The sequence below is a fragment of the Lonchura striata genome, chromosome 6 (assembly GCF_046129695.1).
Source record: "Lonchura striata isolate bLonStr1 chromosome 6, bLonStr1.mat, whole genome shotgun sequence".
Classification (NCBI taxonomy): Eukaryota; Metazoa; Chordata; class Aves; order Passeriformes; family Estrildidae; genus Lonchura; species Lonchura striata.
Genome location: NC_134608.1, coordinates 33,373,717 through 33,390,691, shown reverse-complemented (window position 1 = coordinate 33,390,691; position 16,975 = coordinate 33,373,717). Strand labels below are relative to the sequence as shown.

At 41.4% G+C, this 16,975-nt stretch overlaps 1 protein-coding gene across 1 annotated transcript in view; it reads right to left on the bottom strand.

Moving 5' to 3' along the window:
• Positions 1–3,698: 3,698 nt before the first annotated feature.
• RAD51B (RAD51 paralog B) overlaps positions 3,699–16,975 on the bottom strand; it is a 350,424-nt gene continuing 337,147 nt past the window's right edge. Inside the window, exon 10 of the mRNA XM_021537030.2 lies at positions 3,699–4,083. Within this exon, the coding sequence (XP_021392705.2) occupies positions 3,932–4,083 (152 nt within the window). The 3' untranslated portion in view covers positions 3,699–3,931. The remainder of the gene's footprint in view (positions 4,084–16,975) is intronic.

Here is a 16,975-nt window from a genome sequence, read left to right as displayed (position 1 = left end):
TTTATACACGTGAGGTTCATGAATGACTTCCCTGATCTTTTGTGGACATTCAACATCCTTGTAGTAAACAGAAAAATTGTTTATACTGAAAATCAGATCATGAAGTGGAAAAGAATGTTTTGCTGCTTTGAACACGATTTCCCTGCTGGAAGGAAGAAGGCGGCAAAAGCTCTTCACACTCTGTGTATTACCAGCAAGGCCAGTTGGAAAAGCTCACTCATCAACACTGGGGAAAAGTGTTTCATGTAAATTCTCTGTTGTCCAATGGCTAGTTGATATTATATCTAATGGCAGAGAATAAGTTTGAAGCAGCACCTAATGGTAATATTCTCTCGTGTTTTGTGTGTAAGGTGCTGCCCTAATTTTATCATCTTCTCTTTCTGTTTGGAAGGGATTTGGTCTGAAAACTGAATAATGAGAGTTAGGGGTGAAGTGAACCCCAAGGCATGGAGGTGTGTTTCACAGTGGTGCAGCCATGGTCCTATCAGGATGTGATCTTTTCAGCTGTTGTTCATGGTGGGCAGTTGCTGGCAGAGAAGCTCTGCAGGTGCAGCACCATTTAGACACTTCTTCCTTTGTGTCAGATGTTTGAGAGCTGCCTGTGACCATTAAATAAGGAACAGTCTTTTGACATCTTCCAGGTAAAATGGAAATGGGAGATCCTGAGCATTTGAATTATGAAAGATCCCAGTGTGTTACCTGCAAGCCAGTGTTTTAACCCCCAATTGGCCAAATTAGCAGAGCTGGCCAAATTCCAGCTCTGCTAATTACATCCTGCCTATGTGAAAATTCCCCTGCATTTGTACACTGCTTTCTTCCTTGCTTGTTTTCAGCAGCTGTGTGCAGTTGCCAGGTGCGGCGAAGCGCTTGCCATGTTCTACCTCAGGTCTGGCTGCCTTTCAGCAGGGAATGAAATGAGCACTGTACACAGCATTTGCACTGAGTCTGGATCCTCTCAGGGAAGAGTGCTGGAGAAGCAGCCTACCCAAGGGCCAGTGCTGGAGCCTTGTCACAAAAGGTAACAGTGTTAAGAGGCCGAAAGTTCCAGTGCTGGGATACATCGGAAGGTCACAGGAGAGACAGGTCTCAAGGTCTCTCACCTACAAAGGCTGGAACAGCTGGTACATACAGATCTGGTTTTGGTAGCTGAATGACTTCAGGTTTGTTTGCACAGTGTGAGAAGCTCCGAGTCCTGCTTACAGTGGTCACTGTCAATATACATTCAGCTTTGCATGTTTGATTATCTATCAGTGTGAACGAGGGAAGCTAAGGGGAAAATAATTTAAGAGCTTTTAATCTATAGATGTGTTTCCTTGTCTCCTACTTCATTTTGTGCACATTGCTTTTTGCTTGGCCCTGTTGGGAACAACCTTCTTCAACTAACCATTAATCCCTCTGGTAAAAATCTCACTGATATAATAGAAAAAGAACTGGCTGATGGATTATCCCTCTCTTCTGAACAGGTAAAAGAGATGGCTGCAGCTGTAGTTACAGGATGCTAATAATAAGAAGCAGTAAGAAATGCAGGTCACATACAGAAGGATAATGAAATCACATCCATTCAATACAGAGGTGACTTATTGGCTCATCTGTCCAATTTTCTTGTCAGCCAAGCTCTCTTGTTGATGATGGCATTTTTACCACTGTTCTGCCTGAATATTATATGGAAGTACATACAAACATGTTTGAGGTTGCTCGCAACAGAATACCAACTCCACTGTTAGCAATGGATGCCCAAGGCAGATAGAGCAGTGACTTGATTTTTTTTCCCCACCTCACATCCCTCTTTAAGCTTTTCAACATCTTAATTCCATGGGACAGCGGTTGTGAGCAAGGGGGAAAACCCAAGGTTGTTTCAAGGTGTGATGCCAGCATGTTTTCACCATATCCTATGAAGGGAAATACAGCAAGTCTTGGAAAGAGAAGGAATGTGTGTTGTTTTTGGTGTAAAACAGAAAGCTGAGACTCAAAGACCCAAGTTCTGTTACCATGCTGCCCCTGTGACCTCAGCAAAGCACAACTATTTTAGTCTCATCAGCCCTGTCTTTAAACTGTACTTGCTTCATGGGGATGAGAAGATGGGGATTAATTCACTAATGTTTGTAAAACATTTTAAAACTTGATGGAGATTTCCCAGGTAGTGCAGAGAGCATTGAAAATCTTATCTCCCTCTCCAACTGCAAATGGCTCTGCAATATGACAGAAATGAGTGAAAACTGCTTGCATTCTGGTGTTTATAATAATGAAACCCTCCAACTTCCCCTCTCAATCCTTCCAGTTTTTTGTTTTGTTTTTTTTTTTTTTTTTTAAATAGGGAGAGACAGCAATGAGAAATGTTAATCTAAACAGAGTGCAGTTGCTCCCTGGAGACTTGAATGCATCTCAGTGGAATTTTCCCTGCCTTCAGTCTATTGTACTTCTTAAAGGTCCTGGAACCAGGCATGTGACTGTAAGAGCAAAAAACACTTCTCTGTCTGAGTGCTCTACCAAATATTTACAAGATACTCAGATAAAATGGATACAAGCAAGTTCAGCAGGGTTTGAGTGGCATGTAGTGCAGCACTTTCAAGAAGAAAATCTAAATCTTAGCTAAAACAAAATTAAAATTACATGTTACAAAGGTCTCCTCAAAGCACAAAACTGGTAGCACTGAAGATGGAAAATTGTTCTTCCCCAGGGTGAAATGTATAACTTTTAGAAGTAACTTATTGAAATGATGGAAACTTCCTTGTTAAAGGAGAGCCCAAAGCTGCGTGAGCAGGCGTGCAAGCAGATAGCTGCAGAGACGTTCTCTCCATGCCATCCTGTCTGGTGGCTGGGAGTGATGCAACATCGGCTTCCACATCTCTGGCACTGCGAGCCTTAACAGTGTGCAGTACTTTTTAGTAGGGGCCACGTGCTCCCAGGAACACTCTTATCACCCCCAGACTGGCCAGCAAACAGCAGATGGCAACCTGCCTGCCTGGCTGCCTGAGGTGGCCTCACTGCAGCTCATTTCCTTGCTGGGTCACCTACAGCCACTTTGGCAGTACTTCAGACCTCTCATATTTCTGTACAGGCTACTCTGCTTCTCAAGAGGGTGCTCAGGGAGGCTTTCCCTGTGACAGACCCAGGAGGACAGACCCAGGAAGACAGACCCAGCCTCTCAGGCCAATGGTGACTGCAGCAGCAGCTGGCACTAACTGAACCCACGGCTTTCCTGTAGGTTTGAGAGTAAGGAACAGATCCTGATCACAGCACAGCCAGTGATGCTTTTAGTAGCCTTGAGCAAGTCATACATTCTCTAAGTCTGTAAGGTGAGTAAACAGTTCTGTGGTTTGTAGTCATGTTGTGAATACTTCAAAAGTGCTTTGAAGACAGAGAAAGCTGAGCAGCTGTAATACACATCGATCTTCCCACCTTTTAGATTGCTACTTGTTCTCCTAACATGCTGAACAGTCAGAGCCCAGCTATTTTAACTCTTACATAATCTCTGATGATTTCCAAGTGAGTTACAGGACTAAGTACTTACTGCACTATTGCTTCGTAATCAAGCCACTGACTGGGTTTATCATTCTCTTGAAAAAAAGAAGTGAACATTTCACTGTGTTTTGGGCTGTGGACATTGCTGTGCTTGGCCACTGGTTCCTCCAAATTGATGAGGTAGTGAGGTATAATTAGGAAGGCACGTGTGGCCTACACTTCTTCAGTACCATGTATGTTGTTCAGAGGCTTTTATTATCAAGTCACTTAAATTAACCTAAGCAAAAGACTGGTTTTTCATAAGTTCAGAGTTAAGTATTGCTCCACATATACAAAGAACAGCACTTGGTTTTAAAGTTAATCTTTGAAGATACGAAAGAAGAAGAATGCTCACTCTCTGCTTCACCAGATTTTTGAAAACCAATGTCATCATTTGTTCAAGTCTTTGGGGAGGTTTCATTTGTCCTTTCTATAGATTTGATGTACTTCTTGAAGTCTCACCAGTAGTGCTGGGTAAAGTAGCATCATGTAAAGTATCTTTCAGGGCAGTGTTCCTCACTCGTATGGGCTGCAGGGCAGGATTGGTTCCTTCCCAAACTAAATTAGTTTGATCCTTTCGGTCTGAAACACACAATAAAGACAAGACACCTCAATCACAATATTTCTGAATGAGATTGCAAAGTTGCCATTTCCTCCAGCAAACAGTCACTTGGACACCCATTTAGTATACAAAATAAATCAAGGTAATAAGTTCACTATGAACCAATGTTACAGATTTGCTGAAGATGGATTGACATGCATATAATGATCCTCTTCATTCAGCCTGTCTGGTTGTCCTTCTAGTTACCAGTGTCCAAACTCTCCTTCTCATTCTGGCCGGCAAACTTTCTGATGGGCTCTAAAGCCAAACTTTAGACTAGTTGAGGCCCCTTTACCATTCTTTGCCAGAGCTCTCCAAAGGCCAGCATGTATTTGATGAGAATAGTGTACTTGCTAGGGTACTTTGCACCACCCTAATTTTCCAATAGAACTGATTTTGGTAGCCAGCACCTATGAACAGAGAATGGGATGTGCAAGAAGATGGACATTGTCTAATAGAGCTCATGTTTGACAGTACAAATACATTTTCTAGAGTTAAACAGAGCACAGCTTATAGCAATCTATTTTCTAACTAATAGCAAATTGCCTTGGATTCTGAGAGAATATTATGGATCCACTTTATATGCTTTTTAATACCTAGGCTGAGATCAGAACCTGCTCCCAACCAGTATAAGCTGCTCCTCTTCTAGTCTTAGACCTCTGTCAATGCCAGGCGGTAAAGTACTTTGGGATGAAGCTCTCTATGTAAATAAAGGATATTATATAACTTTATGTAGAAAACAGACTGTTGTTTGTGAGAGGAGATATTTAAAATGAAAATGAAAGCCTTCCTGAGCAGCCTGCAAACTGAAGAAACACACACAGTTACCAGGGCCAAACTATCCAAGGTACTAAGCATCAGTCAGATCACATCATGTCCTCAGGTTTGCTGCTATTAACTGTGTTGCAAGGCATCTCACGCCTATTCAAATACATATTTTTTTTCCAGTCTCTGCAGCTGACCCACTGAGACAAACTCCATCATTGCACAGAGAGCCCTCAGGTGTCTGAAGGACTCTACAGAATAGCCAGCTCATACCTGGGCTGATTCTTGCTGATTCCTACTGTGCTGCACCAAAGCTTTAAAGAAAGTCCATAAACCTAAAGGAGGAAAGTAAAAGGCAGGATATTTCACAGTAACAAGCCATGATTAACAGAGGTGATGTTGTAGAAGAAACGCAAGGCTCTGACAACGCAGGTTGTCACAGTAAGCTGTGTCTCAGTTTTCCTCTTCCTCTTTAGCCCTGTTTGTTAACTATATGAAAAAACAACGACACTAGAAAAGAGCTGGTCATATAGCTGTCCTGGTATAACCATATTGACAATGATGATAACTCTCATTTCCCATATTCCACAAGGGAAATATGCTACACTGACAAAAGCACCTCTAAGACTGTTTAAAACAGCTTTGGTATTTACTACAAGGCATCTACAGCATTACCCAACTGTACTTCATGTTACTATAGAGCTCGCTTGACAACCCAAAAAATGTACAGGATGTCCTTCTGTGAATTTACTGGGAGAGAATAAGTGAAGTTGTCTATACTCCATCTAGCTTTGGGAGAGGACTGTCAGGAAATGTATCTGAGAACTTATTTCAATAAAAAGATAGGAAAGAGTAGGCAAGTAATTCTTTCCAAAGAAACAGCTTGTAGTGAGCCTCTGCGAAGTCTATATTCTTACCCTATTAAAACAATCAAACAAACAAACAACCAAATCCCCAAGCCCCACTCTCTAAGAAAGGGAATAGAAAATACCATCTGTCTTCAAGAAGAATCCAGGCGTTTCCATAGTCATGATATACTAGGCTTATGAACATTGTCATTCTTAGTGCATAAAATACAATGAAAAATAGTTTTATAGTGTCAGATTAGCCAACTACATTTTTGAGTTTTAGATAGCCCAGTAAATGTGCATTTTCAATATGCTGTCTCTCTTTGCTAACTTGTTTGTTTCTCTTAAACCATGATGTTTAAAACAAATCACAGGAATCTTGAAGTCTGTTTAACACCATTGCTTTTTTAACAGCATCACTCAGGAATTCCAGGTCAGATGAGTCTCAGGTTTTGTAAAGTGGATGACCATAATTTTTAACTACAAGAATACCATAGTTTTTTTCTAGTTTTCAGTAAGGTCCATTTTCTACCAAACAGGGTTTGTATAGGAAGCTATGTATTATACCACGCATCCAAAATCACAAATTATAAAACATAACACAGGAGTTTTTCCATATAGTTTTTCTAGAATAACTGCTGGTTACTAACAGGTACTGAACAATTCCCATTGATTTTGTGTGGAATAGCAATACCCAGTTGTATCTGCACCTGAAGCAGGTCAATGTGCTACATAAAACTGCTTAGATTTCTACACAGGCTCTGATTTGATCTTTTGTTATCTTCTCCAAGTGATTCAACTTGGAGAACTGGCCTGATTATATCATTATAAGCAAATACATGTAACTCTTTCACGGGGCAAGAAGCCATTGCAAAGTTATTTGTACTGAATGTATGCAAATCAGCTTCAGTATGAGGTAGTTTGGGAGAAGTCTGGGGGGATTTCCCTGCTTTATGTAATCATTATTGCTTCTTAGTTTCCTCTATTCACATAGCCAGGAGACATAGGCTTGGCACTACTTGGTAGTTTCTCAAACTCAATTTGAAAGCAAACTAATGTGCTCAGTGACCTACAACAGTCCTGTGACTTTCAGTAAATCCACAGATGCTGGTGCAATGACATCTGGAATGAAGGAGGCCTGAAGGAGCAGTAGGGGAATAACATTACAGACTTCATTTGCTGGCACACTTTGACAATGGTCAGCAGCCAGGAGGATCTGTGTGCTGTCCCTCAGCTCTAACTCTGGCCTAACCAGAGCCCTGATTTCTCAATTCTCAATCCACACAGAGTGATGCACCTCATATGTGGTGAGTGCTGTCAATTCACTCTCCAGAGTGTGGGGCACTTATGAGGCTCCTGCACACCAGATGCAAGCACACAGAATTGGCTGCCCTCATCTCCCCATGTGGAGGTGAGGAACAACACTCATCTTACCATCTGCTCAGGTGTCTCCAGTCCCACCAAAAATATTCAATGAAATGACAGGCTGTACAGGTAGAAGCTTTAAGGCAAGTTAAGAGAAACCCTCTATCTCTTAGCAGCCCACAGAAAGCTCTGTGCTGTTCAGGCCACACCGCTTCTGACATCCAGGTGAGCCTGCTCAGGGCTTGCCTGAGTATCGCTCCCTCCCCTGTGTATCATGCTGTACACATTGTAGTGTTATGATTCCAAACTGGAAGATTTATAATTCAGCAACTATTCAGATTCTGAGAAACACACTTACTGAAAACCACTAAGGGAAATACGACAGGTAAAGTAAGCATGGTGGCACTGAGGAGGAAGGAAATCTCCCTGCAGTGTGCTGATAACAGTGTGCTTGATATACACAGTGTTCAATCTGCACAATCTGCAACTGGGAAAACACAGGCTAGCTGAAGGAAATTCAGCAAGGGGGCCCTAGGGACTGAATTAGTCTGTTAAAATACTTTGTTGGTTTTATTTATTACTGCTTAATTAGGATGCTTGACCAACACACTGGAAAGATAGTAACTGTTAAATATTCAAGAAGCTGACCTTTCAGTTACAATATTGCAATTCTGAATAAAGTTCATGGAAAGTTTGTCCTTCCTAGGTACTCCAACAAAGCCAAAGGGAACTAGACTGGGCCAAAAAAATAAAAAAGTAAGAAAAAAGTAGGGCAGTACTGTGGAGACCTGCTTAAAAATCCAAGTTTTGCTACGGGCTCATTGAATGATCTCAGACAAGTTGTTTCCTGCCCTGTGCTTCAGTTTTTCCTATCTGTAAAAAGAGTACAACAATGTTGATCTTCCTTGAAAATCGCTGAAATGAATGGCCAAAAAACCAGTAATATATTATTAATTACTTATTATTATTTCTGAGGAAGAAAAAGCAAAGAGAAGAAATCATCAATCTTTCAGGGTTTCTTCAATCCTCATGAAAAATAAAAAAGCACAACAGAATGTGAATTTCACACAACAGAAACTTTTGGCAAATTACCTTTAAGAAGAAATAGTGGGCACATAATTAAAAGAAAGTTTAAAGTGGGCAGGCACTCAGGAAAATGCTCCAGATGGTGAAACAAGTTAGGCTGCAGAGCAGGCTTCCCACAGGAAGCGATGAAACCCCCATTGTTTGAGACATGTGAAACTGAATTCCTCAAAGTGCTGGTATGTACAATACAAGGAATCATTCTACACTGTCTCAAAGTATAGCAGCACTGTGATGACCTAAGAGAACTGTACCTTCCATTTCTTAAATTTTAAGAGAGAAATGACTCTCTCTGACTATGGAGAAGCTGTAGACTCATTTATCAATATAGTACCTGAGGAACATCTGCTGGGGAGTAACTACATGTATTTTTGCAGGGAATGGATTCATCAACTCTTAACAGATCTTTCACATTCCTAATTCTGATGTCTGAACTTTTTATGTCAATGAGGGGAAAGAAGGCCCTCGCATTCTCTGGGAATTATAGTGTGTATATCCTACTACTTATTTCCTTTATTACAATCTAAAGAGAAACTGCATGGCTTGATTTTTACAGGCAGTGGTTTACAGAAGAAATACCATTATTTTAATGGGAACCAAATGAGCAATCCTTACATAAATGGCATTATGAGATACGGAACTAATGTTGAAATGTTAAATGCTTGGGATCAAGATGGGAACTGGCAGCAGCATGCTGGAACATTGGGGTTTCTCCACACTCAAGATACTACTGCAAACATTCCCCAGTGCTGTTAATGCTAGTTCAGCTCCTCTGGAGGTGGCTCTGGAGGGCATCTGACTGCTTCTGTTGTTACTGGCTTAAAATCTTAAGACCATCTCTGAAATCCAAATTCAGAGCTTTGGGCCAGTTTTATTGATAGAACTTGGTCTGGTTGGAGCAGAAAGAGCAAGAAAACTTCTTAAAAGGAGCTGGAGTAGCTGGAATTAGAGTTTTAATACCTTCATTTCCTCTTGGTCTCATGCCTGCTGGTACACATAAACATGCTGTGAATTGATTCAGTTGGCAGATGAGCAGTAGTGATCCTGTTTTACTCTATTCACTTGGGCAGGACAGCCATGGAGTGCTCCTGATCCCTTCTCAGCTCCTTGGGCAGGAGAGCTGGTGCCAGGAACAGTGGGATGTGCAACCCAGCATGCCTTCCTTGCCTGCTTCCTCCACCGAGGAGGGCTGGCACTGCCTGCACGTCACCCCGCCCTGTTCTTGGCCAGAGACTCAGCAATTTCCTCAGGAATGAATCACAAACAAAAAACCAAACAACAACTATTTAAGAAGGTTTCGTCTCCCTCCGGAACTGTCCTGAGTAGTATCATATTCCTGACAGTTTATTCTTCAAGAATTTAGTCATCTAAAGTTACAGTGACTCATGTGATGAACCTTCTGCCCATTTCCTGGAAAGAGTCTTGCATGGTCCTCTACACCTCCTGCCATTTTCCTTGAGAGTCTCAGTTCTCACTTCATTTTCATATAATTCAGCTTTCCTTTAATTTTGGGGTGGAGGAAGAAGGTAAAAATATCTTGAGTGTACCCAAATTTACAGTATAACCAGAAAGCAGTGTGGTGAAAGAAACATCTGGAAAACAAAGATGAACACTGAACCAAAGAATCTCTTGTAGTCGCCTCTTGGGCTGAAATCTGGAAGTAGTTGCCTCTTGGGCTGAAATCTGGTTAGAAGAAAAGGAGCTGCTCTAAAAAGTGCTGTGTGGTCCAATATGATAATGAATTTACCAGGGCTGTACCCTGTAAAATGAAAATGAGGAAGATTTGAGGGCTCTCTCAGATTATTGCTTGGGTAGGTATGACTCACCCTGGGCAAATGCCACTGATGACAAGCATCCCGACACAAAGTATTGAATGAATTGTGCTGGATGAGAACCAAAGTAACTATTATACATACTTGGGCCAATCTGAAAGGGATTTCTGTGCAGAAGTCCTTTCCTGCTTCCTTTCCCTGATGGAAGTTCAAAAGCTGCTCACAAACAGCTTGAAGGATACTTCAGCAAACTCTGATCTAAGTGGGGTTGTGCTATGCCTACAGTAGACAGCTACCTGGACATCAGTGATACCCAGACCATCCCTTAGAACCCATACAGAAGTGACACTGCTGCATGCTTATGCTACGGTTAAAGCAGGGAGTGGGGGTTTAGTGTTATTCTTGAAATATCCAGAAACCTGTGAGAGTGTGACAGCATCAAATTCATTTCCAAAGTGTGAAACAGCTCAGCAGCAGTGCTGGTGTGCACTTAGAGATCAACTCCTTCTACACCTAAGATGACAGAGAAAGCATCCTGACTTACACTAACTTGCAGCAGAGATAGTTAAGGAATTTGCAGATCTGTCTTACAGGATGATTTCAGTGCTCAGTTATATCTGTGTAACTGGCACATGTATTGGGGTATGTGTGTGTATGTATATGTATGTACATATACACACACAGACACACGTCAGTACACATACACTAACATGCATCAGAAGACTGTCCCTCTAAAGGCATAGAGTGCCAAGCCAAAGCTGGCCTGACATTCTTATTTTTTTAAAAAAAGTAAACTTCTACAAGCCCTGATTCCAACAGAAATGTTTCCATGATTTATTTTAAGAAGAGAACATTCCCCTGCAGTGCTCACCACAACCCAAACATTGCAGCACTGTGCAAGAGCATGAGAATCAGAGAGGAAACTTAAGAATCTATTTTCACTGCTTCAGAAGAGAAATAAAAACAGTAAGCAAACAGGAAAAGCAGTGAAAAATAAATTTTGTTTTAGTGGTGGCTGCAGTGTTATCTGCAATATAGCTAAGGAGAGTAGACTTGAAGCGTGCAGGCATTTCTAGTGATTTCTGCAAGACATGACTAAGTGTGTGATGGGCACTTGTGGGAGCTATCTACACTGTAAGAAGAAGATTTCTTTTTCTTTGGTTCTTCTTCCTTCTCCTCCATCTTGCCTTTCATGTCTGAGAAACTGAACAATAGACTAGAAGAAATTGCCTCACTGTTTTCAAATATAGAAAATAATTTGAAGCATGGGCAAGCTATGCAGAGAACAAATTCCTCATTAGTGGGAGAGCACTTAGATCTTGAAAGTAATGGGAAGAGTCTTTCTCTAAATATCTGGAGCCCTCTATTGTACAGACAGAGGCACCAGCCCTCAGTGCTACTCTTTGTTTCTTTGCTCAAATTTGCAAAAAACAGAAAGCATTAGAAGGAAAAAAAGCGGCATATGTTAAGACAAAGAACTAATGAGCAAGCACGTGGTTTCCTGACATGACTACTGAGTGCAAGCACACATGCATGCAGACATGCACACACAGCACAGTGTCTCAGTCTGAAAGATCTGTGTACTGAAGAAAGAGGAAAAAAAAAGTCAGTGAAGCCTGCTCAAAAGGAACCATAAAGAGTGATCTTGTGGCAGATTAGTGATTTCACCAGAAAGTTTTTGGAAGCTGTAAACAGGAAATGGTTAAGTAAAAGCAGGTGGAGATGCTGATTGCAGGAACAATGCAGGAAATTGCTGAGTGTCTGAATGAATGCAAAAAAATTGCTCTTTTGCTCAGACCTTGGCAGTCACTGTAGGCCCGCTCCACCTTCTCCTGGTCCTTCCTCTCTACCTTTATCTTCCTAAGCTACAGTCTCAAAGTCTGCAAACACCTTTTGCTGAAGTGATAATCTCTCCTTGAAATTTGGAACCAGTTCAGGAGAGCTGGGAGGTTCTGCTTGGACAGCAAGAAACAAGAGGACTCACCTAGTTGGACAAGATTGAGTCAGAAGTACCCAGCAGTACCCACTGCCTGCCAGGAGTCTCAGGTGTGAGAAGCCAGAACAGCATCTCTGGCTACTGCCCCAAGTGTCAAATTCCCAAGTGTGTTTAGTAGAACAGTCAATCAGAGGAACATTACTCCTATGTCCCCTTCCATTCAAGGGGGCTTCCAAAGCCCTAAGCTGTAGGGATCATTCTCCATCTCCACTGACTCAGTCCCTTCTGGGTGAGAGCACTGCAGCTGTTTAATAGCTCACAGCAACAGCACACAAGCAGATGGAAAAGAAAGTGAAATGTGCAAGAGACATTTTTTCCACTTTCCTTCTAACCTTTCCTCTCTCTTCCTCATCCACAGGCATTTGTGCCAATTCCAGACTACTCCAGATGTGTCACCAGTCTGCAGAGGCTTGGCTCTGGAGATAGGGATCTGCTTGCCAATGTGCAGCCTTCCCAGTGCTTTCAGACCCAAGTGTCAAGTTCCTGCTGCCACAGTCTCATCCCTGGCTGTGCTGCCAGATGTGCTGCAGGATGAAGGGCAGACATGCTGGTAAGGAACAATTCTGCTTTCTTCTAGATGAGTATGGTGCTGATATAAAATTGCTTAACATAGACAAGACACTCTTGCCTTCAAAGCATACTAAAAGTCACATTAATGCTGTGAGAAAAGTTAAGAAGTATATGGATTAGTTTGAATCATTTTGACCTTGTCTACATCTTAATTATTGGATGGTAAACATTCTCTTAGATATTTCTCCTCCTCTCCTACACATACATTAAAAAAAAATCTGTTTCATCTTATATTCTGAGCAAAGAATGGCAAATGAGTAACTATGGAGTTACAACTGCACAAACAAAAAGATTTTTCTGGCAGAGAAATCTTGCAAGGAAATCCTGCTCTTTTTTGACATTGTTATTTTGGCAAAATTTACCAGGTGTTACTGGGAGTTCAAACTTTTACTGCCTTTTCTGTATCTTTTAAAACAGACAGTTACTGTATACACCCTAACACTTTTAAAGTTCAAATTCTTAAATCATAATTGGGACAGCACCTTTGAGAGTAAGCTTTAAACTTACCCTGAGCAATCTCCCATATTCCACACTTCTGCCCAGGCCATACATTCCTGAGAATGTCCTGAGAACAGTTGTGATCAGAGACCAGCACTCCGTACTGCTACCCCCATGGGAGGAAAGAGGTGGCACTAGCAAGGAAAGGTTGGTATGACACCTTCTGCAAGTGCCACCACACTTGTCTAAGATGCCACGGGACATAAGTGGACAGAGAGAATGTGTGCTATCAGCTTCAGCTGGATGGCAGGCCAGCTTCAGGTAGTTAAACCTTGGCACTGACTTCCAGGAAAAAAACAGTCTAGGATTCATACAAATCTAAGAAACTGAGAGAAAATAATTGGAATGAGCGGAACAAAAAGAAACAGGTGCCTCTTTCCTGCTCCTTTCAGAGTTCCAGCTTTCCTGCACTCTTACTCACATATTTTTTGTACTGAAGTTGTTGAGAAAAATAGCAGGAATGAGGTTCCTGCTATAATTACAGTTTGCTGAGAAAATCACAGCCCACAGTAGTGATTTCTTTAGTGCTAGAGACAGATGTTGCTGAAGTCTAATCACAGGCTTCCCACTAACCAGGCCCTGAGTCTAATCTGTCATCAGCTGAGAGGCTGCTGGCTCTTGCCATGCGTGTGAACCCAAGCTGCTCAGCTGATTCCTCTCCCCTCATCCAGAGCCAGGCAGTGCCAGAAGGAGGGTATGTTTCCATTCACTCCTTGCCCTCAGTTACAGTGATACCACAACTTCAATGTGCTGCTTATCTCTCCTCCAGGCCTAGTATCAAAGCCTTGCTGGAAAGGGCTCAAGTGGTTGTTTTCAACTTACAGTGTGTAGTGACTGCAGTTCAAAAATACAATTTGAGATAAGTTGAAGGAGAGGCTTAGTAAGAATGGGATGTAGCTAATTTGTCCTTCCAAAATGTATGGTATTTTCTGCCTCCTAAGAGGACAACGTGATGGGTCACATAACCTCCAGATGCTAGCAAGACCCAAAGGTGGATGAGTGCTGATGAGCACAGAAATAGGAGGAAGAGAGCAAAGCAGAACTGGGCATATTGGAAAAAGTCAGGAAAGAGCTTACATGCAGGAGGGGATTGAACAAATCTCTCCTTCATGTTACACACAGATGTAACACATTGCCACTAAATATTTTGTATCTGACATTCAAAGAGCATTGGGCCACTAAGAGCACCAGGCCATATCTTTGAACTTCTCTGTCCTGGTGAAAGAATCTCGAAAATCAACAGACCCCACCAGTTCAGAAGTGCCCCAGTGCAGGCAAAAGTCACCATGGTACTGGATTAACATCTTTAGAATGGATTCTGGTAATGGAAAGAAACTGGCTGAAGGAGTCTATTTCAAAGGCACATTACTGCAGCATACAGAACAAGTGAGAACTGGGAAATTCTAAAGCTAGTAAGGGCTTTCAGCCTCTGTAAAGTTAACAAGTGCCCTGAAGTAACAGGGGAGAGAGATGGTAGGTGGGGAGGCATAGATGTGTTTTGCACACTGAGCTCTTAAGCAAGGTATAAGGGAACTGAGTTGGTCATCATTTCTGGTCAGAGGCAAAAGGGTATTAAACGAACTGACTTTCTGAAACAGCTTGTGGCCAACTCAATTTCTTTGTGTTTAGCTTTTTCTGAATGTGCACACAGTAGCTGGGCACACACTGTTATAATAATCACCAGATCTCTGCAGTAAAGGTGTGCAGGGCAGCATCTCAGCCACTGACAGATCAAGGGAAACCAAATGTAGCATGGTGTGTCAGAGAGGGGAAAGAAGTGACTCACGCAGAAAGAAAAACAAAGCAAAGATGAACTTAGAGCAGAGTGGCAGACTGTTGGCTGTAAATCAGTTTTCTTGCACTCAGAAGGGTGGGTATTATGGTGAGAGAAGCTGTATTTGACAGTAATGGAGGTTCAAGGAAGTTTGATTAAGATTAAATGGCAGTCACATGCCAACAACAGAAAAGAGGCTTTAAGACTAAAATCAAAGACCGGAAGTGACTAAGTAGGTCAGAGGCTGTGAGTAGTGAGCTGCACAGATTAAGCGGGACTTGGAGCAACTGAGTTAGCTCTGCTAAGTGATAACAGCACAATGTCACCAAGTTTAACAAATCTGACTCTGAGATCACCTTCAAGGCTTTGATAGCAAATCAGAGATTGCTGAGTCCTAGCTGTATCTACATCAGAACAAATGCTGTATGTGTTTTAACAAGAGCTCCGTTTTACAGTCACTTTTTGACCCTGCCAAGCTTCCTGTAAATAGACTGCTGTTTTGTCTGAACAGGATTTCTTCTTGAGGGGCTGGGAAAAATGAACTGACTAATAGAAACTGTGAGACCAAGAAGGGCTGCTACTGCAGGTTGAAAAGACAGATGCAATGGAGAAACTTCTTTCAACTCCTCAATTCAGTAAGTCTTTGATTCAAGAGCTTTGTTCACATCCAGGGCAGCCGGAAGAGAACAGTCACCTTGTATTTTTGTACCTGATGAGAAAACTCCAGATTGTATGTGTGCATTGGGACAGTTCAATGTATGTCTATTCCAACTTCAAAGAGGCTTTCAGTGCTCTTTGAGATGTAGGGTGTGAGGAAGGGTGAGAACTGCTAATGCTAGCCCCATCCTCATTAAGTCTTTGCCCTCTCCGGAGCAAGCATGCAAGTGGAGAGAATAGATGATATGCATGAGCAACTGAGCATCTGTGATCTCATGACCTTTGACTGTTGTATTATGGGAAATGTATTCTCTGGTTGCTATGCTTTTCTAATTCATTTGTATTTTCCTTCAGTGACTCCCTTGTATTTTCTTTGGTGCTCTTGTATAACGGTTTCAAGGAACCACAGATATCTCCAAGTTAAGCACGCATACAATAGCTTTAATTAAATGTTTGTGGGTATCCCACAGTAAAGCAAGGGAAAGGGAAAGCAAACAGTTCTGTACTTACTTGTACCTATCTCTTCTGAGCCCTGGCTTGGGTGGAGACATCAGCACCATTGCCATTTAAGCCTATTTCTAAGCTATTGTAAAATTAAGGGCATCAGGTCCTGCTGCTCTGCATGCAAGCACTTCAGACATTTTACTAATAAAAAAGCTACAGGTCATCTGTGAAAGGTACAATACTAAGATGTTTTAGACTAGGCTAGAGGAAATAAAAAATAAACTAAGGGAGACTCTTCTTTGCTCCACTTACAAAAATTGAAGACTAAGATTAAAAATATCCTTAACCATTCCTTAAAATACACTAAGATGCTATCTTAGTAGATAGCATGAAAGCATCAGTTTTGGTCTTTTATATTCTGATATTAATATTTTCTGTTCTCTGTGCCATTAGCACAATCTCACTCTTGATGCCACCGTCCAGAATCAAATTATTATTATTGTTATTATTTTATATCAGAATCTTCGCTTCTTTTACAGGCAGTTAACTATATTTTTCTTATGTACAGAATAAAGTTGTGAAGAAATTTGTTTCCATTTCAGGCATTTAAAGTAAATATACATGAGGCAAATGAAATTTGGAAGGGGAACATTCATCACACAAAGATGGAGGAATAAGAGAACTAAGAGGTTATTGGTTCCAAGAGGTTATTGGATACAAAGGTTATTGGTTAGCTCTTGGAGTCAAATACAAAACAATTTTACAGCACATAAAGTGTTTAGAGGAAGAATCTTTATTTCTCTTATATGATATGGAATAGGTAGCAGTATCTGCAAAGATAACTAAGAGGCCTAACACTAGTACTAGTGTAAAGAACTTGTCTTGAGTTTTTCAATGACTGATGTCACTACTAGTTCAGAGTAGACACAAAGTAATTTAAAACCACTTTAGCAGAGCTGTACATATTTTATTGCAAATCCATCCATTACTTTTTAGTGGCTCCCAGAAACAACACATATCAGAAAATTCAAGAATAATTGCAAGGCTAGAAAGAAAAAAATAAAAGCCAGTTTGATGGAGAATAAAGAACCCGTGCTCCTA